The sequence below is a fragment of the Amblyomma mixtum genome, chromosome 3, assembly GCF_055824585.1.
Source record: "Amblyomma mixtum isolate Tamu chromosome 3, ASM5582458v1, whole genome shotgun sequence".
NCBI lineage: Eukaryota > Metazoa > Arthropoda > Arachnida > Ixodida > Ixodidae > Amblyomma > Amblyomma mixtum.
The window spans coordinates 107,178,261-107,202,443 of NC_143014.1; the positions used below are offsets into that span (position 1 = coordinate 107,178,261).

The following is a 24,183-nucleotide window of genomic DNA, read 5'->3' on the forward strand; positions in this document are numbered from 1 at the left end:
TGACAAGGGGACTTTTCTTTGTCTGGCAAAGCATTCATCATTTGCGGGGTTCACTTGTTCACTTGTGACTATTACTCTCACTGACATTTAGTACCTTGACAGATTAATTTTTGGCTGCCATGAGAATCGAAGGGTTAACATTTTACGATGCTGGCTTTTAAAAACGTTCCTCATGTACCTGTTTGCAACATTTGCTCTTTAAGAACTTAACAGGGCTAAGATGCATGATTCTTTTAACTACGTCCGCAATAGAAAAAAAGCATTGTAGTAAAGGAACAATAAAAAATAGCTGACATGTGGAACCATGTCCGCAGGTGGGACTATATTAGAAGTCTTTAGTGTTTTGCCTAAAGTGGGCACTATGTAAATGATGTTTGAAAGTGTAGCTAGGGCTGCCTGCTTTGCAGGGCATCACCCTTGTGAAGGAGCTCATTGACTATTATGGCCTGGAAGCAGTGCAGGCCTACATGGGTTACGTCCAGGACAATGCAGAGGTGGCTATTCGAGACCTGCTACGCCTAGTAGCCCATTCAGCCATCAGCAAGTTGGGCAAAGCTGAGCTGCATGCTTGGGACCGCATGGATGATGGCTCCCGAATATGCCTCACTGTCAGACTCAATGAGAAAGAGGTTGGTCATTTTCATCAAAGATATACATTAAATGCGGTTCCTTGAAAATGCTTTTGGGAGCATTTTTCTTTCCTGGGATTTTTCTGCTTGATGTTATATTTGTTTGTTTGTTTGTTTGTTTGAGTGATACTGCTTTAGGGTTGTCACAGGGAGGGAATAAAGTACAGCTTAATGCATCATAATTAAATTTCATACTTAATAGCATCAAGATTGATGCCCGCAAAACAAAATATCACTTGAGAATTTGAATTTCTGCACATGTGTTTGATGTTTTTTGGTATTCTTTTTTTCCTGTCATCAAAGTGGTGTCACCATTGTGTAGAGTGCTCGAGCGATGCACTTCCCTGCCTAGAAATTGAGAGCTCATCGCAATTGGTAGCATTTATAGGAAACCGTGGGCTGCTTTCTAATTTCATGATACAATTGAAACACCGCAAGGCCCCAAGGCCTAAGAAGAGAACAGAAGAAAGGAGGAAACAGACAACACAGCGCTGTGTTGTCCGTTTCCTCCTTTCCTCTGCTCTCTTCTTAGGCCTTGGGGCCTTGCGCTGTTTCAATTGTACCATGCGTAACCAACTCGACCATCATTTCGTGCTTTCTAATTTCAGTTTTTATTTCATGGTGAAGACTGCTCTAGAGCTCTACACAAAGGTGACGCTGACTGTACTGCCACTCACTTTTGTGCTGAAGAAATAATAGTATTTTAAAGTTTTTTTTTTTTAATGGTGGAATAGGCTGACTTTTATGCTTAGCTTTTTGTCGGGGATATTCCATGCCACAACCAAAAATTCCCTCGCTTAGACCCAAAAATTCCAAATTCAGACACTTTTTCTCTGCAGCAGTCTGAAAAATCTGCATTTTTTTCCTGCATTAGTTTCTAATATTTTTTTTCATTAATCCTTGCTTTTTATCATGATTAGTGGAGACCAAAGTTTCGAAGTTTGCCAAGTAGTACTTGCTATGCATGTTTATGCTTTATTTTCTGCTAGCCAGCATCGCCTAAGGCTGCGTGTTAAAAAATCAAGATTTGAAGAGTTCAGTGTGAAGCTTTATTCATTCAGAATGCTCCTCCTAATGGAAGCAAAGGAAGCAAACAAGTAAATGACTAGCTGGTACTTATATGTCCTACACGACTTTTTACACCTGGGGTTAGTGTCAGCTCAAATTTGACAAATGTATTCACACTCCCAAATTGGTCACTCTGTCAAATAGGTTGACATCCTAACTTCTGGATGAAGTTGAGGTTGGAATCTTGTATAGGTCACCTGATGCAAGATCTGAGCTGCCAGCCTGCAATTGAGGTGACTGGCAAAGCGTATTACATATTGCTGATGTAGTACCATCATGAGAAATTATCATGTCTGCATCATGAGAAGCATCATGTCTGCTCCTGAAGACAGCACTGTATTTGTGCCCAGTGCATAAATGAGCGCAAAGACGCAATACATAGAAGAGTGAGAGAAGGCCTAAAAAAATGCAGCATCACTGATGTACAGTCAGGCCGGAATTAAACGCGATCAGAGCATGTCAAGAAAACAAAATATTTTACCTGCCTACTTTCAGCTGAAGTGTACAACTAGCCTGATTCATGTGTCTGGGTAAAGGGCCTATTGAAATGCATAATCGAAAATAGGTTGTAAAGGAATATCTCGCTGCAAAGCAGAAATGTATGACATATGCGTGTTCGCGTTTCATTCCGGCCTGACTGTACATTAACGGCAGTAATTGATTGAGTCACTCTCTAATTTGTTTTTCAGGAAAAATAATCTAATTTCTCTGCTAATTCGTAAAAATCTCAGAAAATTTGTCTTTAGACCCAATTTCAGACTATAAATTATCTGAAAAAGGGAACATTTTCCAAATGAAACATCACTGCTTTGTAGAAAGCACAGAAATAAAGAAAGTAAATCAGAGTAAGATCTTCAACTTTACAAGGATGACTTTCTTGGTCTTTGGAAAAGTATTTGCAGGGAAAGGGCCAAAGGCAATCAAAAATCAATAGAAAGTCAATAAAAGTGCTTTTTTTTTTTAACGTTCTCAAATGGTTTTATTGTTTGCATAGATAGCTGTGGAGTCTATCCTAGATATACTGATTTTGAATGGATAACAAAATGTTCTGAATATTGATAGCTTTGTATATAAAAATATACAAATGTAAGCTCGAGTTAAACTTTACGTGCATTGATATCTTTAGGAAAGGGCCTAGGACCTGCAAATGGTGCGACTAACTCTTAATACAAAACTGCAAGTGTGAGTGTGTGGTGTGCATGAGCATGCACCCATTACCCAATTCAAAGGCGTTTAGTTGATTCTCTGCACCTAGGTGTGACATACCAGTGTAGCTACATGGGTTGCATTAGAAGTGCTGGCTATGGACGGAGGTATGCTGTTTTATCAGCCATGTGTGTTATTGTCATCATTTTCTCCTCTGTCATCTTTTCTTGTTTTTGTTCACTTGTGCAAAACATGTGAATGCAACTCTGAGTTTTGCACAGTAAACAAGCATAAGACAGTGAAGCACTAAAAATGTGTGAAAAGTTTATAAATAAATGTCATTTAAGCCAAGTACTTGGGAAGCATGGAGCTGGTTTTGTAAAATGACTGATTTCTGATTCCAGGGGTCAGCTGTGTTTGACTTTTCTGGAACTGGCCGGGAAGTGTATGGCAACCTGAATGCTCCCCGTGCAGTGACCCTTTCAGCAATATTATACTGTCTTCGTTGCATGGTAGGACATGACCTGCCACTTAACCAGGTTCGTGCTTTTCAAGTTAATATAGCTTGATATGCATTTATGTCGACTTGCAAATCCTTTGAGAAAAAGCCAGTTTATTGGCTTTCTTTTAATGGATTTTTCAGTTTTCTCAGTGGAAAGAGAAACGAGAAGCATCTCAGTGGAGGCTTTTTTTTTGTAGTTTCAGTGCCTTTTTGTGCTTTTTAATTTCCTAATGCAAACTTCAGTATAAAGATACTGCTACAAGCCATAAGATATCATAACTTGTCATGCTTGAAGTATTGTCATTTATCACAAACAAATTACAAGGATCACCCAGTCAGCCTGGGGCTTTAAAATCATCATCATCTGTTATGCGGAAAATTATATGGCAAGATACAATGGGTACTTGATGTTTACGTATTTCTCTCCCTCTGGCCCCCCGACCACCCTCTAGTTGAAAATTTTGTTGTACCCCAGTGGTTCTAAGCACCATCCAAGAAATGTGAGGGTTACAACCATTGCAGTCACGCAATTTTACTATGATGCTGTCACTCACACCCTATCCAAGGCAGTTTTTAGACTGGCTTCTGCAAGTGAAATTTTCCTTTTTCTGCCATTCTAGGGTGGGGTGCATGCATGCCTGTTAGCGTCGTGGCAAATTTATGCCGACACCTCTCACCTGGACTCAGTGGATCACTCTGTGTTAGACATGCTTATCGCAGGAGAACTATAGAGTGCAGCAACTTATCAACAGTGAATCGAGAATGCACTCTCTGCTTAGACTATGCTTCATCACGCGTAATAAAGTTGTAACACAAAAGAAAACAAGCCAGTGATCAAAGTGAACCTATAACACAATGCACAGACCTCGAAACTTAATCGCAGAGGAGTGGAAATTACGAGCATGGGTGATGGCTTTTACAAGTGGGCTGTTCTGTTGTCATGTGCTCACCAGAGAGGTTTGGAAGTTATTGCCTCTTGCTCGTAGCTCTCACTCCATTGCCAACAAGTTGTGAGAAAGAGCGGAGCAAATGTGCTTGCTTCCTAATGATTGAAAACGGACGATACAGGGAATGAGTATGGCTGCACAGGACAGGTGACCAGATACCAGGAATGCCTGTAACCTGTCAGCCAAGGTAGTCAACCAGTAAAATCCTCTGAGCCTTGTTCATCATTTCAAGTGCCTTTACCAAGAAAGGAGGGAATACAAACAGGGTTTGATTTGAATGTTTACTAGTTTTTGCAGCACACATGGTTCTAATATTTTTAAAAACATGGCTGTAATATCTGTGCTCTTAACTTTATTTAAAATATTGAAACCTAGTCAGAAGCCTTTTAATAAGTGTCTGCTTTTGCTAAAATCTGCCGAGTTTTAATCCTGGCAGGTAACCTTATTCTAGAAGGAGTTTTTTTATGGTTTATAATCCATTTAAACCATTTAAACATGTTAGGTCGAAATTATTCTGGAGCCCTCCACAATGGCACCTCTTTCCCTCTTTCTTCTTTCACTCCCACCTTCCTCCCTTCCCTTACGGCGCAGTTTGGGTGTCCGCCGAGATGCAGACAGTTACTGCACAATTTTCTTTCCTCAAAAAACCAAGAAAGGAGACATTACATTGCCAAAAGACCAACGTATTTGTCAAAGCCACTAATTTATAAATAATAAAAAGTAGTAGAATTATACTAGCTGATTAGCTGTGTAAAGTAACCATAAATTACCATATTGTAAGCATTGTGCTTCAACCTCATCTTCATCTGTTTATATTCATCATCATCTCCCATCTTCATCTTCGTTGCAAACGCCGTTCCTGCGAGTGGCAATAAAGCCTGCTCTGGTCTTTCTTAATCTCACTATATTTTTTATATGTGGTGTAGTGGTGGTGTAATTTATATTGTACTCTGGCTTACATGTAACATGCTTTGTTTTGCTTGGAATTCCAATATGTTTAGTTTTTGTTATAATTGTGGCATTGTTGAGGTTGCATTGGGCAGCTTAGTGCATTCTTTTGCAGCTCCTTTAAAGTGCTTAAGAACATTGAAGTATGTGGCTTTCTTCCTGAAGTTCCCAACAGAATTAACTCACTACAGTGATCACTTTGAAATGCAGGGCTGCCTTGCTCCTGTAAAAGTACTGCTCCCACGGAATTCGTTGCTGAACCCTTCTGCAGATGCAGCTGTTGTTGGAGGCAATGTGCTCACTTCACAACGTGTGGTTGATGTTATCTTCCATGCCTTCAACACTTGTGCTGCATCACAAGCAAGTTATCTTTTTTGCTCATCAGTTTTTGTGTTGCCCCTTTTGAACCCTATTTTAGACTTCCAGGGCTACATATTAACTCATGTTAGTTACAGTTGTTTGTACAATATCTTTAGTTTTTAAATTTTCCACTTTTTGTTGTTCTTTTTTGCCATTTGCAGAGTAATGTAGTCTTTTCCTTTCCTGTGTGTTGCTAGCTTAAGCCTCATTTTATACTGACATAACTGCACATGAACTGACCCTTATTAATTGCCACAAATGAATATCACTGGCCTTCAGCTTCAGAGACACATTTCGTTGTTGTGCCACCCCATTCATGACAGAAGCCGTCCTGTAGCTTCATTGACCTTCAGCTTCCTGAAGATATAAAGGCTACATGTTGTCTCACTAAAGTGCAAGGTGCTCTCAGCACTGAAAGTGCTGGGCCTAAGGGTCTTTGGGCTGAAATTTTAGGGACTGCTCAGTGCTAGCTTTGTGTGGAGTGCAGGTGTTGTGAGATTGCAACATAAGCAGTCACAAGTTGAATGAGATCCTGTTTCGAGGCAATCTCAATGCAACAATTTTTTTTAGTGTGCCGGTAAGCAAATTATTGGAAGCAGTAAATGTTCACCAAATTGTAAAGCTATACGGTTTGAAATTCAATATTCTCTGTTGTCCAAGAAGTCTAGTACTTAAGGGGCAAAAAATTTCCTTGAAATTCTGTCTCTGTAGCTTTCACCTTGGCCTCTCTTGATAGTTTTGATCGGTCACTGAAAAAGAGATAATTATGAATGTTATAAAAAACTATTCACTGAATTTTTAGCCTGAGTTGGTTGATGTCTTTGGCAATAGTCACAGATGTCTAACCTCTTGTTTTCTTTTGTATGATGTCTTAGTTTCCCGACTAGAATACTACCTGTCTTAATACGTGAGTAAAAACTAACCTTGTGTCTGCCAAATTAGCATCTACCAATTCGTCTTTGGCAATACTGTGCCTTTTGCTTCTCCCAAGAAACTGCTGCACTTTAAAGGGTCAGTGTACTGTATACAACAGAGCATAGGCATGCACAGGTCTCTCCATAAGGCGGGGCCAAAGTTCATGGTAGTGCCCATACATTTCTACTGGGTAGCAGGGAACAATATTGTATGAAATTTGTGCCCACCTTCCCCGTATCTATTAGGGGAGGCCACTGCCCCCCTTATTCCTCCTCTGTGCTCTCTTGTGCAATAAAGGTTGGTGAGCACTGAGATATGCATGCCATTGGCTTTGAACATGATGATGAACTAAAATAGGGAGCATGGCAAGAGGCGCTGGATCGAGTTACACAAAATCATGTACTGCTAGTGAACTGTTCTGCACTTCTAGTTTCATGGGATCAGGGATGCCACCGTTGCACCAAATGTGCCAAACTGTGCCAAATATGCCAAACTGTGCCAAATGTGCCAAACTGTGCCAAAGCAGGTATGCTGTGCATCCTGATAAAAAATTGGGAAAATTGTGCTAAACTGCTCCGAACTCACTGCTTTCGAATTGGGTGGCTCCGTGCAAAGGCTATCCAGGCAGACATAACCTTAGTTGTTGTCACCGTTTAAAAATATTTGGGTCCATTGAAGCCCATGTACAATGAACATGACTGTCACGTGGCATTCGTTCCTTATGTCCTGAAGTTTGCAGAAAATGGACTATTAGAAATGAATGTCGCAACGCAGACTTCTGTGGTGTACTTTGTATGCCATATGCACGAGCCGCCTTCATCCGGCAAAGCTTCTGCATGCGTTTTTGAGTCGCTGCTTGTTTGTCTCTCACTTACGAAACACAAGCAGCACACACATCGAGATGGTGCAAAGGCAATGTACTCAAACTTGCGTGTCTTTAGAACCTACCTTTCATTGGCATGATTCCAACTGACTGGCTGGCGAGCATGAGTCAGACGATTGTGAGTTTCATTTAATTATGATGCAAATATCATTTGGTAGTGCAATTCATGCGTACAGTTATCGTGATTTCTGCACATTCTGCACATTGCATCTGCCAAAATATCATCTTTGCTTTATGCTGACGAGTGAGAGAGCTTGGGCAGAGCTCGTGCCAATGCTATGCGGGGGTGCGGCGGTGATGCGTAGAGAGTGTTTCATGCTGTGCAGTCCAATTTTTGGACTAAGTAAATGAGAGTTACTCTTGTGAAAAGTTCGTTTGTGAAAATCTCACCGCCAGCATGGCCAACGGTAAAAATGGCTGTGAGGTGGGACCCACCTGTCCACTTTAGGGAAAGAGCCGGGCAGTTGCACAGGTTTGGCATAAAGCTTTTTCAACTGCGTAACACTTCATCTCAATTCGAAAAAAATCCGTGATCAGAGCGTGCGGCTTGGGAGATAACTGGTGGTACTGACGAGTGCGTGTCGCTTTCTGCGGTCCACTTGAGGCGCAATGAGATATTTTATTACTTGCTGTGAAATAGAATGCATATTTGTCAGTTTTAGGGGGTGAGGGGTGGTTAGGGAGGGACCAGAGGCTTTGACAACACATTAGTGCCTAGCTCTATTACGCATCTGTTCCGTGAGTTTCACACACGCCTAACCCGGATAGACTCGCTACGAGTTGGAAATATCTGCGAGACAGGGTGATGCTGGGCTCATGTGGATGATTTTTTCCTTCTTTCCATCACTTATGCGTAATGACCGTCATTCTTTAGTTCTGGACCAAAACTTTTTGACGCTCATGTGCGTTTTTCATGATAACCGGGGCTGAGCGGTACGTTCCTGCACTCAGGCTTCCGGCGCCTGCATCTTCATTGCAGCCAAGCATAGTTTCAAGGGACATTTTTTCTGTCCAAGACTGAGTGCCATAGCCATAATGCGCTTTTTAACTTGCTTGTCAACCTCATTCGTACTAGGTCAGTGCTGATTATAAATGGGCGCAACTTCATGGAGTTGCTGTGCTTGCACTTTGCCATTTGCTTCAGTCATGCACCACAGCGACCCCAGAGCTCCGCCATTTGTTTTAAAAAAAATGAAGCATTATACATCGTGCAGGGTTAGCGCAGGCTTTGTAAACACTCCAGGAAGAATTGTCGAAGACGATGTTTCAGCCAGCAGAGGGACTGATCAAGGTTGGCTTAGCTCATGAGCATATGGAGGCAACTGAGTGTGATTGCTTGCTTCTGAGTGAGAGGCAAGCACAGATGTGCAAGAAAAGTTCCAGAATTGGCTGGCACAAATGAAAAACGAGAGATCTTGTAAGGCGGGGGAGATTTAATAAAGCCTTTCAGGTTTCGTAAAGAAAAGTTGAGAGCCACACATCAGCGCGTTTCAGCTACTGTTCTTGCAAGTATATGCAAAGTATGTGCTCCTCAAGTAAACATTGTGGTACATATTTCGCAGATGTGTCTCCTCTTCAGTTATACAGAATAAGACTTAAACTGAAGACCTGTCATCTGCGACTCTGTGCCATTAATGACAAACTAATGGTGTAGATCATCTTTACATCACACTCAGACTTTCCCAGCAATGTTTGCCAATCATAAAGTATTTTGAAACTGAAAGCTATGTGCTTCACAGTGCTTCTAAATCAATGTTTTATTGCTCCAAAGTGCATCAGACTGGAAATTTCAGTATTTCAGACTACTGTTGATGTTCCTCTGCTCCAAAGTGCTCCAGATTGGAAATTTTAGTGCTCCAAAAATTTCTCCAAATTGCATTTTGCCAGTAACATCACTGTGGGATGCACATGACTTTCACACTAGAATACACATGAAATGTGACTCTTGAAATGTGACATCCAACAGAATTTTGCTTTGTGTTCATTTCTTAATTATTCAGTCACTTTATTCTGTATTTCATTGAGATGGCATGCAGCCAGTGATTTCATTATTTAAGCTGAAAGTTACTGTAGTCAAAATGACTGTGGTCAAAATTGGTAATGTTGTAGAGTGTCTAATTAGAAGCAAGTGCATTCATAGTATGCATCTTCTTTACACGCCGAGGTGGCCCGCAGATGTAGCATTCTGCTGCTGAGCATGAGGCCTTGGGTTTGAACCCGTCTGTGTTGGTCACATTTCAGTGAAGGCAAAATGCAAAAGTACTTGTGGAGCAAAATTTTTTGTGCATGTTAAAGTATCTCAGCAGGGTGACTTTAATCTGTTCTTCCACTACAGGGTGTCTCATGGCCACTCGGTCAAATTTGGCATATAAAAATCTGTTAATTATGTACCTTGTTTTTTATGTCTAGGGGTGCATGAACAACATAACCTTTGGAGATGAGACTCTTGGCTACTATGAAACCATCGGAGGTGGTGCTGGAGCTGTGAGTTTGGCCTGCTTGACTTCGACATTGCGGTGTTTGTCATAATTGTGTAATTGTACACATTTATTACAGTCGAGCCCAGGTGTATCGATACCGGCTGTTCCAAATTATTGTCTGTATCGAACGCATGAAAATCTTGTGTAAAAGTATAGGAAAGTCGCGCAGTATATCAAACTGCAATTTCACTGATCATTCGATATATTGAACTGCGCACTGCGTCCCTGCAAGTGGCGCTTCTCCTAACCACTTCTTTGATCATTTTTTTCGTGCCAAAACAGATTGGCTGCCTGGTCTTGGGTACCTGTTGGTAGTGCTAGGGCTGCAAAACCATGTTACGAGGTGAATGGGGGGTTTCCGTGAGGGTGCTTATCTTCCGCACCACATCGCTTTCATACGGTGAAGCCAACCTATAGCTAAAGGGTTGAAGCAGCACACGCCTGTCATGCTTCCCTTGCTTCGCTGCTGAAGGCATTCCAGAAACCAGCTGTACCTTATTTTAATGAGCAATTATTCTATTCATAGCGGGCCAGTAACAGGATTAGACATCTTATAATAGGCAATGGCTAGTTACATGGAACCGTCCATTGCGGCTTCGATGCGAAGCAGGTTAAGCATAGCAACACTCAGCGACCGGTGCTCTGCCAGCACACCAGCGGATGGTGCACATCACTGCAAGAACCTCGTCACTAATGTAGGCACTATGTATCCTTGCTTCTAGGTTACAGATAAGCTTATGTACTTGTGACAGACATGAGAGCACAAAACGGCAACACGGACGAGTAAGGGAACAGGACGAGCGAATTCTTACTCGTCCATGTTGCCGTTTTGCGCTCTCATGTCTTTCACGAATATGCTCCAACAAGCCCAGCTGCATGTACTTCTAAGCTTATCTACTGCTATTTTTTATGTATTATATTATCGACATATCGAAATACTTCGCGAAACCCTTCGGATTTGATACGTTTGGGTTCGACTGTATTAGCTACTTCTGTACTGTGAATAAGTTGATGCACTAGGTGTGACATCAGAGGTAACTAAATCAGCTTGGACTGTTCTTGGACCTACCACTTGGTACTAAAGCAAAGTATTGTAATTTCTGGTACACAGTCTTCAGGATCTGCATGCTTAAATATTAAAATGTTATGTTCTGTGGACCATCTAGAGGTGTGTACTATGCAGTAGTTTTGTTGTTTGAAATTGCCTATATAACGTGCCATGCCCAACACGATTCTCACTACCGCGAGGTTTGTCACGGTCATACTTGCACTTTGTGTATGTTTCTTGCCATAACACAATTTACTGGTTCTATGTATGATTACTGGCACTAGCAGCTATCTCCACTTGGAAGAATATCGTCTGTCTCCTCCCTCAATTCACATTGAAATTAGAGTTCGTGGCTGATCATTGGCACCTGACTTCATAAGGCATGCGTGTAACGTGGCTAGTATCACAAGTGGCCAACGCAATGTGCTGCCGTGTGTTTTGCCTCACAGGCAGGAAGATTGGGAAATCAATGCTGCAGACGTCTCCCCTAAAAAAAAAAAAAATTAGAGTGAAAAAGATAGCAAAAATGAGCTATTAGTCTACAAAGAAATGATATACCTTGTTTTCTCCAACCACTTGAATAATGCTAATTGTGGCGGATTGTGAGACTGCATAATTTTTTGTAGTGATTGGGGAAAAAAATGTAAAAAATGTACTTTGGTAAAGAAAACAAAAAAAACAACACTTTTCAGCATCATTATGTGTTGCGGACTTTGCAATTGCTGCCTGCAGATTATGTATAGGGTGCAATCTAATAAAAAAGATTTGTTTTTCAAAGAGAATTGAGCCTTTTGGACTGTACACCGAGTGCAAACTATATTCTAGAATTTACGGTATGCTGGTTAAGGCAGTTTAGTTCATTCAGCAATCTGACATGAAGTTTTCATTTAGAAACGAGAAAACAAAACATTGTTCTGATATTTCTGTTGCATGTAGTGTGTCATGTCACAGTGTGTCATGTTGCGTATAGTGTGGCATATAGTGTGTCATGCGTAATATTAAACAAGCATTACAAGGCTGCTGGTTGTGTTTTTTTTTGTGTGTTAGTGGGTAAAAGGTTGTACTTGTAGCATGCCGCACTATTTCTATGTGCCAACACAAAGTGAACAAGGGACTGGGAAGCTCTATTGTTTATATGTACTGTGTACATACACATCAGAGTGTTGTACTCACAAACACATGCACACATGCATGCACGCACTCACGCACGCAAACACGCAAACACACACACACACACACACACATGCACAAGTATTGTGCACACTGAGTGCTGTGCTGCTAAAGTACTGGTGTTATTTTAGGGTCCTCACTGGCATGGCCGCAGCGGTATTCACACTCATATGACCAACACTCGCATCACAGACCCTGAAATCCTGGAGCGCAGGTTTGTTGGCTTTTCCTTTTTTTGTAATGGCCCTGATTACTGTTTGTAGCAATAAAAATGCTACTTATCCTGGAGGTAAAAATGAGTGTACTGAAATTGGTGGAGGGGCAAAAGAAAGCATATGCACAAGTGGAACCTGAAGTGAACAAGGCACTCCTTTGAAGTGTAAGGGTTCTAAGATATGACTTTGCAGAATTTCAGAAACACCTCAGTCAAAAAAGGCCAGTTGGTCTGTCAAAAACGATCGGAACCATCTGGAACCAATAGAATTTCAATAGTTTCCAATTGTTTTCAACAGACCAATGAGCCTTTTTTGACTGGAGTAGCTGCTTGCTAATCAGTATGCTTCCTAGTTTCTGTTAGGTACAATAATAGCGCTGTTCTATCCATGTCAGTCATTGCACACATGTTGCTTTTGAACATAAAGCTGTACCTGATGCAGTGCCTTTACCTGCTGAGATGCCAGTGAGAATGCATGACTAAAACTCTCTTGTGCATTTTGCAACTAGCAAAATTTAGCCTGATAGCAGTGCTGTCCTGGTACCTGTGAAAGGTATTTGGATTACTCTTTTGTTGAACCTAAGGTGTGTCTTGTAAACACACACATAAGACACCCCCCAAAAAATGTCATATCAGAATAGTTATTTTTCCACTGTACCATAGCATGAGCATGGAGGTTTTAGAAACAGAAATTCTTGTTGTATTTCTGGCAGTGCCCAGAGCAGTGCATTGTCCACCATGGCCTGTACTACATCATTCGTTTTTCATTATCTATCCATTTTAGCACCACACTTTGTTTTTCATACCTGTGCTGTATGTTTGTTTTGCATTCCTTTGTGGCCAGCATTTTCACTCATGATGTCACAGTGAAACATTAGTGGATGTGCACTTTGTGACAGCACATAAGTTGCAATGTACCAAGGACACGCCATGGTCATAGGGGAAAGGGGGGGGGGGGGGGGTTGTTTTAAGCTTTATGTGGTTTGCAATGTAGCAAAATTGAACTAAATATATGAAGTTATGAAGGAAGCTATGAAGGAAAAGTTTCATCATCATCATTATCAGCCTGTCTATGCCCTGCAGTGGGCGTAGACAGGCTGGTGATGATGATGAGGAGGAAAAGTTATGAAGGGTAGAATTCAATTGTTTTTCATAAAGCTCATCAAAAGCCTACAAATGAGTTAAACTGAGGATGAGAAAGATGTTTGTCACTTTCTTACTCATACGATTTGTTAGGTTTAAGTATGAAATAAATAAAGAAATAAAAAACAGTAAGCCATACTTTTCTAGTTCTTGAACATTACACCTTCAATTATCAACCTTTACTTTTCTCTATGTGGTCGAATTGGTTCTGCAGGTACCCTGTCATCTTACAGCGATACCATTTGAACAATGGGACGGGAGGTCAGGGCAAGTTTTCAGGAGGAGATGGTGTTGTTCGTGAGCTGCTGTTCCGGAAGCACCTACAGCTGTCTGTACTTACGGAGCGCCGTGTTTTTTCTCCATATGGCCTGCAAGGTACTTATAGCTTGTGCATGTGTGTGCATGTATGTGTATGAAGGGAGCTTTAAGTGGCATGAAAACTGCAACAGCTTTCATTTTAGAGTAGAGGCAAAGTGCCTGGAAAGCTTCTTATTTCTTTGCTGATCAGCCAAAACACCTGGAGAACTATGAGGCATGCTGCCATCTATTCCTTTGTTTAAAAATAATTTTAAAGGGGCACACTACCCAAGGAAACCATCTTCTGATGCAAACACTTGTGTAATTTTAGTGAAACTTCTAGTGTGCTGTTACTTGACTTCTGAGACACTCCGAGACTTCTGAGGCGGAATTTTACTACTCTGGGCTCATTCTGGTAGAAGTTATGTACCTTCAAGAATGATAGTGAGTGTGGTTGCTCAGGACAACTATTGTTTTGTAAATCTCTACTTTTGTAAATCTCTATTGTTTTGTAAATCTCTACTTTTTTGTGTTAGAAGTGCCTACAGGAGGGGGCTTTACAGCCACTTCCCACTTTTCTGCTTTTTCCGCAAAAATAACATTGTATGAACAGGTGGGTGCCTTCGTTGCTTTTCACTGGTCATTGAAAATGAGAACTTTTAATTGTGAAGAGCGATAAATATAAAAAAGTTACATCGGTTAAGCTGTTGTTTAACATGAACAATTTAGCGACTCACTACAAGACTGTCGCTAGATCTAGTACAGCATTGACATGGTAACCGCACTATTTTGGTGCTTAAATGAACAGGTGCACTTAGTGCAACCAGCTGCCCTTGAGTCTCACCCCACGTCCTTCTGGGCTGCAGGTTCTATGAACGTCTGGCAGCGGCGTCACTGAGTGGACCGCAAATGAGCCAGTAGCAGCCGTAGAGCAACACATGGTGTTTCGTCCTGCTCGCTGTGGCTGCCTTTTCCTCCCGAATTCGCTCTTTCATGGGTGCTGGGCAGGGGAGGAAGGGGTAGTGCTTCGAAATGAAGGCACGAAAACATGCGAACCTGCCATGGGGGGCGCAGGAGTTCACTCAAAACACAAATACGTGGAGGCATGCCTGCCTGGCCAATGTCCCAACTGTGGCTAGTTTATGGCAAAAGTCTTTGTTTAGGTTTCACTTACTGCGACGTCGGTCCCCTCTCTTCGCACTTGGCAGTTCGGTACATAAGATGCGTAAAACGGCGGGGCGAGCGCGACTGTGATAGGACTGAACTTCTGGCGTGGCTGAGCTCCTTAATCCCTTAACCGTTTCGGACGAGCTGCGCTCGTCCTTGCCAAGCGTCCCCAAACCGTTATGGACGACTGTAGCTCGTCCTTGCTGAACAGGTTCTTCCCTTCAGCTTTTCGGATGAACAGCGCTCGTGTGTGGCTTAGATGGCATTTTGCTCGACAGATGGCAGCACTGATCTGTTAATTTCGTTTTCTTCTACCGCATAAACGTTTTTTCCTTATGGCAACTTGGGTTCTAAAAATGGCATCCGGCGGAGGCGATGCTCGTTTTGCTGAGCCGTCTTCTCGGAAAAGACGCTTTTCTTCGTCATCATCTTCTTCTGACGATGGTGATTCAGACATCGAAGTGTGCATTGTTTCACGCAGCGAGGACGACAGTGATGACGTTGTGCTGATCAGTTCTTCTGATGAAGAGAGGACAGCTCAGAAGCGAACTTCGCGAGTGCACGTCAGTGGATGAAGATCGACGTCACCAACATTCCTACGCAACCCTTTCAGTTTCCTTTTCTGGCAGTTCCCGGTTAGGCCACTATACGCTTGCCTGATGACTTGCTTGAATATATTTATCACTTATTACTAGCAGGAAGTTGGTTTTCTCTATTGTGAGAAATAATAAATTTGATTATGCTAATTTGAATTCGTGTTTGCTTCAAATATTTTTTAAAAATAGAATGCATGCTTTTTATTCCAATAATAATCGAAATCAGGAATTAAAAAAAATAAGCAGTTTTGTTAAGAAATTCGTTGATATAACAAAACGGTGAAGGGGTTAAACCGCCTTTCGCTGTAAAAAAAACTAAGCTCATAGCCCCCTTCCTCTTAAAATTTCACACCAAAAGAGGTCTATTGAAGCCATGTATGCTGCTTGATATGAAAATAATAGTTTTTCCAAGACCACAACTTTCTATAAAAACAAGCGATAAGAAATCTGAACTCAAACAGTTTTCAAAACACCCCAGTTGATTTTTTAGGGGTAAAAGTATGTTCAGTTTTTGTCATCCATACAGTGCTGTCTAGCTGCAGCAGTATCAGGCGTCCTCTTCTTCTTGGCTGCTTTTGACAACTCAAGTGCTTGTGCTTGGGGCAGGCATGCCTGCCTTCATGTTTTTAAAAATTTTTTTTGGTTATGTTCAAGCCACAAGCAATGTTCAGTTTTTCTAGCACTTTATTTGTACCCTTTAGGCCGAAGTCATTTCTATAACAGCAAGGGCTTCCACTGTTTAAGCTCCTCTGCACTGCAGGAGTCTGTACTTTATGAAGCAAAAGTTGACACTGGCTCAGGTTTCTCGCTGCGCAAGCAGTCGTCCTTTCCATGTGGGGCATAAAACAGGAGAGATCATTATTTGTTTGGCCAACAGTTTGTTGAAATGGTACTCACTCAGCATTTGTTCTCTTCCGTTGACACTGTGCAGTGCGCTTGTGCATGGGTCACTTTTGTTCAGAACTGCTGCCTTTCATTTGAAGGCAGTGAGGTAAGCATCCCCAATGGAAAGCTTTGACATTCATACCGCGTCGCATGTCAGTAAAGCTATGGCTGTTGTCATTGCTGGGTATTGAGAAGGCAAAAAACGAGATAGCACTTATACAGCTGGGCACCCATTGCCTATTGCCTTGTCTGGCTCTTGACTTGGGGAAGCGATGCTATGTTCCTGTCTCACGAATGCCTGCAGAATCTTCTTTGTTGATGGCATTTTTCATATCAAAAGATAACATTCAAAGTAGCACAGGTATCGAAAAACATATCTAAAGTGGATGTGGAACAAATCTGGCGGCAGGAGAAAAAATTTTAGGTCACGTGTGGACACTCACACCAACTCCAGCTTGAGTTTCTCTTTTCTATCTAATGAGGCTTTGATACAGCAGAATATATCTCGATGATGCGATGACGGGTTATACGAGTTTCAGGATGATATGAATTTGTAGAATTTTTTGGCTGGAGTGCAGTGTGTACGATGTGCAGAATTGCAGATGTTTCAAACACACTCTTCCATGCCACTACATTGGATACAAACGTGCGAGTTGCGAGCGCACCCTCAAGCATTAAATGCTGCACGCATATTGCAGACGCTGCAGTCGCCATTAGTGTGGTGTGCACCGCGAGCTATGAGCGGTGGTGCGCGGTGGCGCACAGCCTGCACATTGCCGACACCATGATCGCCAGTTGCATGGTACCTGCTGCAACAAGTGAGCGGTGGCACATGGCCCGCACATTGTTGGCAGTGCGGTCACCAGTCACGCGGTACGCACGGCAAGCAGTAAGCGGTACCCCCCGGCTGTACATAAAACCCACCCGGCTGTACATAAAACCCATCATCCATAAACACATCTGTGTGAATGCATTTCCCGTGCTTCTGCTTATGGATTTTGTTCGTTGTGGATGATATGAATTTCGGATGATGAGAATATTTTTGGCGAACCCTTGATTTTCGTATCAGTGATATTCTTATTAAGGGAGTAGTTACTCATTAGCATCGACTCGAGCACAGCCCTTGCGGCCACAAAGGAAAGCTATACAGCCTCCACAGAAACTTCGTAGTTCAAGAAAATTTCGTCCTTGTCCGGGGTTTGAACTCAAGACCACTACTTCACCGGGGCAGTCTCTCTACCAACTGAGATAACTAGGATGGCTAACATATGGTAGGGTGAGAGTGATTGATCTACAACTCATTGCGCATCCACCTAAGTGCAATGAGTAATTGCTTCCTTATTACAATTCTACTCCTCCTTTAGGGATCCCCCTAAAACATTGGACCAACATTGTTCCCACTTCAAATAGTTGATCAATTCGGAAGCGGTGTTTGTGAAAGTGATGTTTGTAGCTCACTCCTAGACCTGAAGCAGTGTGCACTGGTCACTGACACTGAATTAATAATGAATTTCTCACTTTCTAGAGCACAGGTAAAAGTAAAGGTTTTCAAGTAGATCCTTTCAGGCCAAGAATTGAAGAATACAAACATTTGGAAACTCATTTTTTTGGCAAAGTCACTGTTTTTGCTGCGTGTCCTCCTTAAAACCTACAACAGAAATGGAGTGATTAAAGGCACAATATTTGGCTGTTTTCTTCAACTCAAATTCCCTCCTCTGTTTTCTTGCAACCTCTGCCCATGGTAACATTGGAGGGCTTACCCGGGACTATGTCCAGTTTCTGTTTCCCATTGTAACCGAGCTCTTGCCACTACCTTCAGCAAGGGCGTCCGCAGAATTTTTTGCAGGGGGGGGCCCCGTTGGTTGTTGGCGCCGGAGGGGGGGGGGGGGGGGTATGTTCGTAGCAAACAGGCACTATTTGCGGAGTAAATTTATTTATTTATATATAAATAAAAATTAAGGAAACTGCACACATGAAAGAGAAATTACAAACAGCAAATTAAAGCGCGGCTAGGAGAGGTACATTGGAGTTTATCAACGAAGAAACAATTCAAATTAATAAAAAATGCAAAAAGATACTATCACTTCGTGGAGAAGAGTGCTCAGTCTTGCTGCATACGGGTTCTCGACTCACCCGGATTGATGACCAGCACACAGCACAACATGTTCACAAACACGCAACTACAGTCACTCAGTCAGTCTTCCTTGAACGGCAACTGTAGGCGCCTCGGATTTTTCTGGGCGAATTGCGTAATTACACGTGTGATGAATTCACTTCTGTGCTTCATTACACGCTCTCGGTGCACACTCATCATACACATTGATTGGAAAAACTGTTGAACGCGTACGTTGAAAACAAAAGATGACTATATATACAACGAAAACTTATTTACATGATAAATGCACGCTCGCAGCTTCATACACCTCGCTCCATCTTGCTCGTGCATCCGCACAGTCGAACAACCGCACACACACTGCTCGCCGCTCGTCGTTTTCTCGTCCGCTGTCTTGGTTGTTCTGAGCTTCGCTGACAACCGGGCACTAAAAACACCGAAGCACAAACACAGAGGCGCGCACTTGCCGCAGTATCCCCGAATGCGCACTTTGGGGGTGAAAGGAACGCCGCGCAACTTCCGAGGGGAAGGGACACTCGCCACTCCGGTCGGAAAAATTGTTTTTGTGTTTTTATGGGGTTCAGAGCCCCAAAACGACTCAGGCTATGAGGGACGGAGTAGTACAGAGTTCCGGATAATGTCGACCACCTGGATCTCTTTACCATGCACTGACATCGCACAGTACATGGGCGCTGTTGTGATTTGAGGCCCAGCCAGAGGTGACAGGCGAGCCAGGCAGGCGCCATCGGGCTGCGTTGACCAAAGGCGCTGGTTTTCGCAGAAGACGCAAAGAACGCTGGTGTGGGGGCGCCTCTGGAGACTGCGTCGCCGTGAACAAAAGCAGCTAATCCCCTTTGCCGGAGATTCTGAAAGCGGCGCTTCTACCGAACTGCACTCTCCCGTGGATCGGAGGAGAGAGCGAGCGGCGGCGGCGCCAACTCATCGCCCGCTTGCCCCTGAGCAGCCCGACAAAGCGGGGGTGGACACGGCTGATTTGTCCTTCCCTCCTGAAGAATTCATCGGTGACCGGCGTAACGATAGGCGAAAACAAGATGCCCCGTGCACTGTCTGCCTCCGTGTCGCTATCTCTCTAGACACCCATCTCAAGACGGCTCGAAACACATGCTCGCCGGTGCCGCTGTATTTCTGCAGCAGGTCGCCCTTCAGTAGAGCTAACGATGGCGTGGTTTAAAAACGGTGGAACGACGCGCTCCCGGACGCGGCATTTCGCAGATGTGACCCAAAGCGTGGAAGCGGGGCTGCTTTTACCCTTTTGGCTGAGCGCACCACCGCCCCTGGCGTGCGGCCATCACTCACGGTTCGAGTGAGTGATTTTCCAGGGGGGTGCAGCCACCCCCCCTTGCCCCCCCCTCCGGACGCCCATGACCTTCAGTGTCAGCACTGGTGGTGGTGGGGGCCAGTTTAGGCAGTCACCCTACATGGTGGCTTCTCTGTGATGCCATAATGGAGGTAATAGAGGAACTATAAGAAAGGCAGCAGACTTCACTTCTTATCTACTCCATTTGAGTGTGCTATCTGCTGTGTAATACTACTTTCTATTTTGGCTGTGATGTTTCTGCTGACTGTACCTTCCGAATGTGGTAACTTGTCATTCCTTGTTCAAGGTGGACAACAGTGAGACACTGAGCATGCATTTGAAAACCTTGTTTGTGAATGCTGGAATGGCAATTTAAGCTGCGTAAAGTTATGTGTGGTAATTGAATTTCTTCATTTTGATTTATAATTAATCATGCAAGTGGTACAGATCTAAGGTGCTTTACCACCTAGCATTTGTGAATGCCATATCCACCTTTGTGCTGTGTGTCATGTGTGTTTTTGACTTTTTGTATCTTCATGCAGGTGGCTATCCAGGATCATGTGGTGTCAACTTGCTGTTCTTCAAAAGTGGCAGGATGGTCAACTTGGGATCAAAGGCTTCTGTTAGGATTTCGCCTGGTGTATGTACTGTGCTGAATTTGTCTTAGCTATATACAGGGAGCACTTTTCCTTGCAGCTTCGTGGACATTGTGGACAATTGTTTTTTTGACAAAAATCTGCTGTTAACATACAGGAATTGTTATATACTATAAAATCCCACGTATAATACAAGGTTTTTTTTTTCCAAATTTTAGCACGTCAAATTTCCTTCTCGTATTGTATGCGGATCCAAACAATTTTCGGTCAAAATCTGCGCGAGACCAGCAGGTTTTGCGGAGCCCGCTCGTCGCTCCGTTTGGCTCACCTGGAAGGTAGCACAGGCCGTTCCGCTCATGCGCTCCCGTCTGAGCATTTCGCGCATGTGTAGAAGCGCTCCCGCTTGCACGCTGAGCGGAGCAGGTGGGAGCGGGTGCTCCATGGAGGAATGAAAGAACTCAGGAGAGGCGGTTACGTCACATTTTTTGAAGCCACTCCCCTCTGCTACCCCCCTACTTGGCCACTGTCTTGGCGCACTTGCGCATGAGCAGCAGACAATGTAGCAGATGATGCCGCTGCGCCCAGTGTTGCCATTGGCTGCGCTGTCGGCCATAGACTCCCAGTAGTCCGTGTGAAAGTGCGTGACTTCCAGCACACTTTTTGGCATGCAGCGTGAATAGTGGGGGCCTCTTCTGAGCTTTCCTTCTTCCATGGGGTGCACAAATCTGCTCTGTGAGCACCATCACCATCATGCTTCTAGCAAGAGGAGGCGCTATCTAGGTTGGTAGTTAAGATTTCAATGCCACTTCGCTATGCTGACCTGACATCGCGACGCCCAGGGCGATCGCACCGAAAGCATTGGCACCGCGTCAAGTGCTGCTACATTGTCTGTATGAGGCAGGGAGAGCCTGCAGTTACTGCTGCTGGACATGGGCCTCTCCAACCATGCTGTGCATTCGTATTACGGATGCTTGGGCCAACATTTCTGAGGAGCTCGACAGTTGTTATTTCAGGAAATGCGGGATATCTAACGTGCTCAACGGTACCAGTACACCAGGTGATGACGATCACCAAAGCTCCGACGACACTTCCGAAGCGTGCATGCCAGTGTGTATGCCGGAACTGGTCTGCGCATACTCGCGGCGCAGGACGCGAGTGGGTGCGAGCAGGGCGGCTCTGTACTTGCCATTTGCGCTACACGCATCGTATCCGGTGTGCCGGCGGCACAAATAATCGGAGGGTGTTCGGCTTCCGCAACTTCCGGAACCCCTTTGAGTTGACTGCCCTTCCTTACTCGCATTATAAGCAGATGAAAACTTTTTTTTTTTGCATTTTTGCCATCCCCAAATTACACCTCGTATTAAGTGCAGGTCCGTATTATACGCAGGTTTTTATGGTAGTTGGCCAAAACACATTTTCATAATGCTCAATTTTTTTCTTGGAAGGTTAGTCTTGCTGGAATGGGGCAGCTTGGGTACTTCCCAAAGCAAATGAAAGAACATGAGACAGTGCTGTGATGCACTTTGCTTAACCTTTTGTGCTGGCTCAAGCATGTGCTTTGCTATGTTCAGCACAATAGAGATGATGGGTGCAGTAGCAAATGCATGGCAATGCACATGACAGGTGTGTCTGGCAGGCACACATCAGTATGACTGCTTGCTGCAAAAAGGCAGAAGTTTCCCGCTGCTTGAGTACTCCACGTGAGCTTTTCATTTTGTGCTGAAGATATGCGCTTGTTGAGAGAAAAAGAAAAAAGCTAAAGAGTGCAATATAAAGAATAAAATAAAGACATGCCTCCATCTCTAGCACAATTTTTCAATAGGGCATCAATGTGAATACTTGTTGTTCTTGGCTGTTTGTGCTGGTGAGGTCACAGCTTTGTACTTCCAATGTCACAGGTCTCTGCATAAAATTACTAAAAAAAAAAAACGAACAAATATTGCAAGCAGTGATATATTTTTGGGACACTAGTTTTTGTTCTTACTAAAATTTCTGCTGTAGAACGCAGTTTTTGGTTTCCACCAATGATGGATCTTTGGAGTATGCAAAAAGATTTTTTTTTAGGAAAACTACATTGGTCCCTATATTTGGTAAGAAATTTGGCAGTGCACCCCCCCAAGAAGCAGTGCACCCCCCCAAGAAAAAAAAAATGCCTCCTCCAAGAGTTACCCATAAATCTGTCTGTTTTCTACAAACATTTCAAGTATCTTTTTTTCAACTGTGTAACAGTTGTTCAGACAGGCTCATTACCAAGATTTAAGGAACTCATTGCTGCCAGTCCTACATGCTGCATAATCTTGGATAGAAGCTCCATCCTAAAACACCCCCTAGTGAAATGCTTTGCTCACTGTGCTTTACAACTGACTGTAAAGCCAGGATTTTTGTTGCTGACCACAAAGTCGTAAAGCTAAAGGCAGAGTGGAAGGCAGCTATGTGTCATTAGAAAGGTTCAGAACAGGGGTCCCGAGCTTTGGTGTTCCTATCGGAGTGACAAAGACTTAGAATAGGAACCAACAGTGTCTAGATAGCGTTTGCTGTTTGCGGTGGCCCTTCCATTCAAACGCAAAGCTTTTATAATAAAAGTTTGCAGATTTCACCTAATGTCATTTTCATCATAAGAAATAATAAACATGTGGGTGGTGATGACAGCAGGCAGCTTATCATGGAAAATACTGATTTACTTGTGGCTCTTTTAGAGTGACGAAACAAGTCTGAACAGCCCACATATTCAAACATCGTTTATTGAAATGTCCTTTTTGTTCTGACATCCTGTTTTTGGTTAATCAACTTCATATCCAATGCCAATCATAAAAGTTGAGATTGAGTGTTAGAATTTGCAACATGCTATCACTTAGTGATGCAGTTACGATTGAAACAAAGAGCAAAAGCCTTCCACACCTTTCGTTGGAGACACAAAAATGTGACACTATCAGATGTGCACACAAAAACCAGAACAGAAAACCCTGAGGGCTGTTTTTTTTTCTGTATGTGTGCACTGATGTCTTACGCTGTGAGTGTCAGATTGCGTCCCGTTTTAAAGCTTTCTGGAGAAAAACTGCATATTTCTGTTTGTCGCGCATTGTCATTGGCCTCGGCACTTTTCATCCAGTAATATATGTTCTCAGTTAGCTTCCTGGACACAGATGTTGTGATGCACATAGTCTATTTTATTGCATTCCTTCTTTTTTTTTTTTTTTCCAGGACCTTCTTCATGTGGAAACTCCTGGGGGTGGTGGCTATGGTCCTCCATTTTCACAAGCTGAGAAGAATGTGTAACGTTTGGAGCGCTGACCTGACAGCTCAGAGATATTTTTCTATGAATTTGGTTGGCCATGCATGTTATCCCTCATTAAATAAATAGTGAACTAGTCTTATGCCTGTAATAGAGCAGCAGTGTTTTATTTCCAAGCTGTGCTGGCATGAAATCTTGTATTGCAACTCAGTGCCTGTACTGCGTATTTGTGGTCCAGAGAAATTATGAGCAGCAATAATAAGTTTACGAAAGCCATGCTCAACTTTAAACATGTTGTAGAGCGACAAAAATTTCCCTTGCAGCATTCTCTGTGAGTCAGCTGCAAATAAAGGAGCGTTGACATTGTGTATAGGGGAAGCTACTTCCTCACAAATGCTTTCATAATGAACTATTATATATTGTAGACTGTCATTAATTTGAACTTGAAGGGAGCAGAGATCTTTGTTTAAATTATCAGAAATTTGAAATATTGCAAGTGCATATTATTACGATCTAAGACAAAACA

General features: G+C 43.0%; 1 protein-coding gene across 2 annotated transcripts in view; it reads left to right on the forward strand.

Moving 5' to 3' along the window:
• Nucleotides 1-23,808, forward strand: part of LOC149351286 (5-oxoprolinase) — a 91,622-nt gene extending 67,814 nt beyond the window's left edge. The window contains exons 25-32 of one of the 2 annotated variants that reach the window (XM_089580570.1): nt 408-629; nt 3,248-3,382; nt 5,451-5,600; nt 9,808-9,882; nt 12,228-12,310; nt 13,668-13,828; nt 20,372-20,469; nt 23,627-23,808. In XM_089580570.1, the coding sequence (XP_089436696.1) occupies nt 408-629; nt 3,248-3,382; nt 5,451-5,600; nt 9,808-9,882; nt 12,228-12,310; nt 13,668-13,828; nt 20,372-20,469; nt 23,627-23,701 (999 nt within the window). In that variant the 3' untranslated portion in view covers nt 23,702-23,808. The remainder of the gene's footprint in view (nt 1-407; nt 630-3,247; nt 3,383-5,450; nt 5,601-9,807; nt 9,883-12,227; nt 12,311-13,667; nt 13,829-20,371; nt 20,470-23,626) is intronic. The other variant, XM_089580571.1, reaches the window with a different exon arrangement.
• Nucleotides 23,809-24,183: the final 375 nt, after the last annotated feature.